Genomic DNA, 5344 nt, shown 5'->3' on the forward strand with positions numbered 1-5344 from the left:
CATTGTCGTAATCAAGTGGCTACATGTAGCAACTTGTATGTAACCTTGTTGCAGTCGCTCAGCATATCTCGTAATAGGGTGAAGCCTCCCTCGTCACGAGGACGTCTTGCACGTGGCATAGCAGTTGTTTACGCTTGGAGCAGTGAGACATCCTAGAATGGGGGGGGGGGGGTAAATACTCGATTCTAGTCCAAATGAGCTGCTGCTGCTGCAAGAAGTTTGAAAGGTAGTCAACTAATTGCGACTTTGATTGGCTAAAAATGGTACACCGGCAGTGTCGCCAAAACAAAAACTGAGCTGATGTTGCTTGAATACCGCTATTATTTTATTGTTTTATTAGTGGTTTGACTGGCGATTCAATCAACAAAATTATTTCATACTCCAGAATAAGGGGTGTCGACCCTACATTTAGTGTGGAAAGGCCCTGTCAGTGATCCAAATCCATTGTTAAGAGGGCACTCGTTCCAGGCCCGATCAAGCTCATGTGGCACTGTGTGCACCACGTAGACGGAGAAGGTGACGTTGCCACATATTCAGCAATGTCTTTTGTCCACGTGTGGTCTCTCAGTCGAATGGGCGGAGTCATGTTCGGGTCACCACCAATAGACCACATCATCCCTAGATACGTATCCGCTCCCAGGTATTCGAAGTCATCGGTCACACAGCGAGACACGCTGAGCATCTTCCACCCGGTACAGTACTGCGCGTAGTGTGCTATCTCCTCATTCGGTTGCGAACAATTGAGATACGTGCAGTCCACAAAGGAGACGTCAGATTTAGGCACCGCTAGATCTGCCATAGAATAGTTCTGCATGGTCCAGATCTGAATGGGATTATTATATGGGTGAAATGGCAAAGCCGGTATCCCACAGCACAGCACATTGAACGAGACCAGAAAGACCATCGAAGTCAATATTGAGCGGAGTCAGTCGATCTAGTACAGCGGTAGGAATCGACGTGAGGTTGACTTGTTCGGCCACATCACCAGCTTGATGACGGATGAGAAGCTGCCGCGCAATGTCGGAATTGGTGGCGTCGAAAACGAACGACGAGCTGGAGGATGAAGAAGGAATGGGAGTCAAACTCCGCAGAGATATCGTGTCGTGCTCGGCCATGTCCACTGTGTGGTCTCAGCCAGACCTTAGACTTATGATCAGCGACTTTTGACACCCATATCAGCGCTACTTAGCAACCCACCTCCTTCCATTGTCTTAGTATCTTTTCAGGTTTAAAATTCACCCTTTATTCACAATAAATCTTGACTAGAATGTTTCACTATATTTTCCTTCAAGCAACTGGATCAGCTCCTGTGCCGTCGGTCGATCCGAAGGTTCGAACGACAAACATGCTACGCCGATCCTCTGTATCCTAGTTGGACAATCCACGGAGAAGCTCGGTCGCAATGTACCAGTCATGACTTCCTGTAAGATTTGGAACGGCATTAATCTGGTTCCGTCGTCTTCCACTGCGTCAAAATGGGGAATCCGTCCCGTGTCAAGCTCTGACAATACAACACCGAACGAGTAGATATCTGCCTTGTCAGTGTATCGATCACCCTCCATATTCTCTGGTGCCGTCCAGTATGGAGTACCGACACCTGCTGTCATGGTGAGATCCATCATACCTCGACTTACTCCAAAGTCGATGAGTTTAGGATCAAGACTTTTTGTCAATAGAATGTAATTCGACTTGAGATCCCGACGGATGATTGCGGGGGTTCAAGAGTGCAGATTTTCCAGCGCTTCAGCCACTGCAATGGCCATAAAAATCCGATCTCTCGCCCACGATAATATGTCGGAGTTTGTATGTAAATAGTCCCTCAGATTCCCTCTTGGAACATATTCCAACACCATTGACAAGTTGCTGAGACTATTCCAAGCCACCCCAATGAACTTGACAATATGCGGATGAATTAAACTGGCCGTCAACTCGATCTCTTCAGCGAAAATCTGCACGTCTTCTGCCTTCTGGTCTCTAATATGCAGTAACTTCTTCACTGCCACTTCTTGGCCTCCGTAGCGGCAGATCCAGACTTCTCCTGGCGCTCCTTTGGATAACTCCGTCTGGAAAACCAGACTGTCGTACGGGATTCGATTTCCGTGAAGATGTTGACTATGCAGCAATATCTTTAACGTTTGGTTGGAACCAGCACTTTCGTAGTCATCAGGATGACTAGAAATGGACGGACCGTAGCTCGTAGTCGTCACCGTCCGTCGAAGAGCTTGTTCGTGAGTAACGACATCCAAGTAATTTGGAGAAACCACGTCAAAATCGCAAGAAGAAGCCTGTTCTCTCTTGAGCAACGAGCTCCATTTCCAGCAGAACCAGCCAATCCCCATAGAAGCAACCACCACTAGAATAACTGGAATCAATAGAACTTCTTCGAATCCTAAGTCTTCCACTTCGAACTCGTCTTTTAGCCACGTCGTCAGCCACGCACTCCCTGTAGGTCTCGTCATTGGAGCTATCTCAGCGTCGGTGAACTCGCTTCTCTTGTGGCTCGGGACGACTACGAAGAGTAGCCATCCTTAGCAGGACACTGGTTCCAAGTCGGATCGCCAACACTAGAAACCATATGAACAGCATAGACACTATAGGAAGCACCGGTGGTAGGCTCCGTCCACGAATGATCTCTCAGTCGAATGTGTGGGGTCGTAGTGGAGTCCCCACCTGTAGACCACATTACTCCTAAGAAATCTGATGCACCAGAGTCGGCAAACGTGTCGACTACACATCGAGAAATGTTGAGGATCTGAGTTCCGGAACAGTACTGGCTTGAATACGCTGGAATATTGTCTGGTTGAGGACACTCTAACATTGTGCAGTTCACTTTGATCTGCCACGGTGTAGTCTCTTATCGTCCAGATTTGCCTGTAGGAGAGATACCGAAGCTTGTATGTCGCATTGTCGCACTGGAACCGACTTTACGGTAGTTTTTTTCCTTTTTTTCGTTGGACAAATTTGACAGGGGTTCTACTTCGTGCAGTTGTACATGTAGCGCTGTATGTCGCAGACCGCAAACGGGATTTGACCACAATCACATCAGGGATTAATCGGTGTGGTCATGCCATCTGGATCTATCCCAGGATCTGAACAAAGTATACGACATCAAATGAGTACAGAATACTACTCCATTTCATATTACTTGTCCCCTGTTGCTAGACTGGCTCGGGATTCGTCAATAAAACGCGATAATACCTCGGATTGGCCTTAAATGCAAGCTGGAGTCGGTGCGATTTGCAGAACTTCAGCTATCAACCAATATTCGATCCGTGGTGACAACTCGAGTACATTTCGAGCCAAAATAGTGGCAAACAGCACAGACGTCGCCCATCCTAGCTCATATCTGGAGTATTCCGAAACTAACCACTGACCGCCATTGAGACTAACCAGCGCACAAAACGAGAACTGACACCACGAGAGCGCCAGCAGGCCGTTTCCGAGATACTGGCCGCTCGGATGCTGGCAAACCTCGACGCGGGGCAATAAAGGAGGTTGGCCTCCGCCACTTAGAGTTGCAGTGCGCAATGGAGTCGTGCATAAGGGAAGGTGGTGAGATCACCTACAAGCTTGCACAAGCTTCGCCGGGAGGGAAGACTTCATTTGAACATTCCGTGCTCTGACCCTACTGTCTCGGCATGGATAATCATCACACCATAATTAAAATAAGTGTAGTTGAGGGACAAGCATTTTGAAACAGGCTGAAAGTTGAAGAGGACAAGTAATATGAAACGGAGTAGTAGTATTATTTGTTCTGCTGGAGCAGTATTGATACTGCATGTACAACTTCGTACATTTGTACTTGTAGCGCTGTATGTCGCAGACCGCAAACAGGATTCGACTGCAACAACATCTGGGATTATTCACGCGTGGTCACGCCATCTGGATCTATCCCTGGATCTCCACAAAGTATACGCTATCACATGAATACAGAACAGTACAGTTGTGCTGCTGGAGCAGTGTTGATAGAGCGAGTCCGATTCAAAGTCTACGATACAACTTGCATTCCTTTAGTCACCACGAGACCACACGATGGACGCTATTCCACCAACTTCGGTTCAGGTCTCACTTCACATTTTTCTCTTCAGCTCCAAAGCCCACGACGAATCAGCATAACATGCGTCTATCTCAAGTCCTCCTGGTGATTGCGGCCGCTATGCTCGCTGCTAGCGATGCTCTATCGGACTCTGATGTGGCTTCTATCTCCAAGGGGGCTTTGCCCAGTGGCCCAAGCCAGCGGCTGCTGAGGACCCACCACGCCTACGACACTACCGCTGATACAGAAGAACGAGCTGCCCCTCTCGAGAGAATCAATTCGCTGGCTAAAAAATTTGATATTGACCTTAAGAGAGCCAAGGAGCCTGGATATATGGCGTCCATAAATGCGGACGTACTAGAAAGATACCAGGCTGCACTCAGCAAGTTACACAAGAAGTTCAAGACGAAAAAGGCACCGCTGTACAGTGAAGATCACTTCTAAGATGGCTTTGCTGCCCAAGTAAGCCGGAGTGACTCTAGAACAAGCAACATGTCGATTCGTACTGATTTAGATTAGCACGTTTGTTTTCGTTATACCTAAAAATCAGCATTTTCTTTCTTTTGCCGTTATTGAATATTGGAGTGGGGATTTCCAACCACAAAAAGGTATACAGCAGCACAAAAGTGGTACTAGCGCTACGAGAGCGCTTCGGGTATGTTTAGTTGGAGTAGAACCGTCCTCTTCGGGTATGTTTAGTTGGAGCAGAACCGTCCTCTTCGGGTTTTTCTGTTTTTGGATCGTATTCGGACATGACCTGAATTCTGATCGTCCATGCACTCTGCGATAATTCCAGTATTATTGAGCGCTCTGTCGCCAAAGCAAGCCAATCTATCAATCGAAAGAGCTATCAGACTCCTCATTTGAGCTTGACGTACATTCCAATGACGACACTGACTGCTGGATGGGCGTTAAATCGAAAAATGACGCTAACTCCGCATACCATTCAAAGCTACCCTTTTAAGTATGGCTAACGGATAGCAGTGGGTGCCACAGGTAATCTACGACAAGGGAATAGTTACTCCTTACACTTCTTTCGCCCATAAGTGTATAAAACTAGCAAATGAAGCGAATACTGGGCTGTGACCGCCTGGTTTAAATTTAGGCAAACCCAGGTCATGTCTGAATACGACCCAAGAAAAAAAAAACCATCCTCCTTTCGCTACCGTGAGTTTCTGTATTAACACGGCGCATCTTGCGTAACCAGGCGGGGGTTCCAGAGGTGTGTACCGTGTTGTCAGATTGCTGTATTTTTTTGCCCATGCCTATTGGTCAATAGCCAAAAATGGAAGAGAAAAACCATTTCAC

At 47.3% G+C, this 5344-nt stretch overlaps 5 protein-coding genes across 5 annotated transcripts; 1 reads left to right on the forward strand and 4 right to left on the reverse strand.

The window, feature by feature from the left end:
- Window positions 1–427: 427 nt before the first annotated feature.
- On the reverse strand, window positions 428–814 carry PPTG_01908 (hypothetical protein; the record flags this gene model as incomplete). Its single annotated transcript, XM_008895299.1, has 1 exon — window positions 428–814. The coding sequence occupies one exon, from the start codon at window positions 812–814 to the stop codon at window positions 428–430; it is 387 nt and encodes a 128-aa protein (XP_008893547.1).
- A 22-nt stretch (window positions 815–836) lies between these two features.
- Window positions 837–1115, reverse strand: PPTG_01909 (hypothetical protein; the record flags this gene model as incomplete). The annotated part of the gene is made up of 1 exon (XM_008895300.1): window positions 837–1115. One exon carries the CDS (start codon window positions 1113–1115, stop codon window positions 837–839), a length of 279 nt encoding a protein of 92 aa, XP_008893548.1.
- A 147-nt stretch (window positions 1116–1262) lies between these two features.
- Window positions 1263–1607, reverse strand: PPTG_01910 (hypothetical protein; the record flags this gene model as incomplete). Its single annotated transcript, XM_008895301.1, has 1 exon — window positions 1263–1607. One exon carries the CDS (start codon window positions 1605–1607, stop codon window positions 1263–1265), a length of 345 nt encoding a protein of 114 aa, XP_008893549.1.
- Window positions 1608–1718: 111 nt separating this feature from the next.
- PPTG_01911 (hypothetical protein) lies at window positions 1719–2459 on the reverse strand (the record flags this gene model as incomplete). Its single annotated transcript, XM_008895302.1, has 1 exon — window positions 1719–2459. One exon carries the CDS (start codon window positions 2457–2459, stop codon window positions 1719–1721), a length of 741 nt encoding a protein of 246 aa, XP_008893550.1.
- Window positions 2460–4082: 1623 nt separating this feature from the next.
- Window positions 4083–4615, forward strand: PPTG_01912 (hypothetical protein). The gene has a single exon (XM_008895303.1). The coding sequence runs from the start codon at window positions 4118–4120 to the stop codon at window positions 4478–4480; it is 363 nt and encodes a 120-aa protein (XP_008893551.1). The 5' UTR covers window positions 4083–4117; the 3' UTR covers window positions 4481–4615.
- The last annotated feature ends 729 nt before the right edge of the window (window positions 4616–5344 follow it).

This window comes from Phytophthora parasitica (assembly GCF_000247585.1).
Source record: "Phytophthora parasitica INRA-310 unplaced genomic scaffold supercont2.3, whole genome shotgun sequence".
Lineage (NCBI taxonomy): Eukaryota > Oomycota > Peronosporomycetes > Peronosporales > Peronosporaceae > Phytophthora > Phytophthora nicotianae.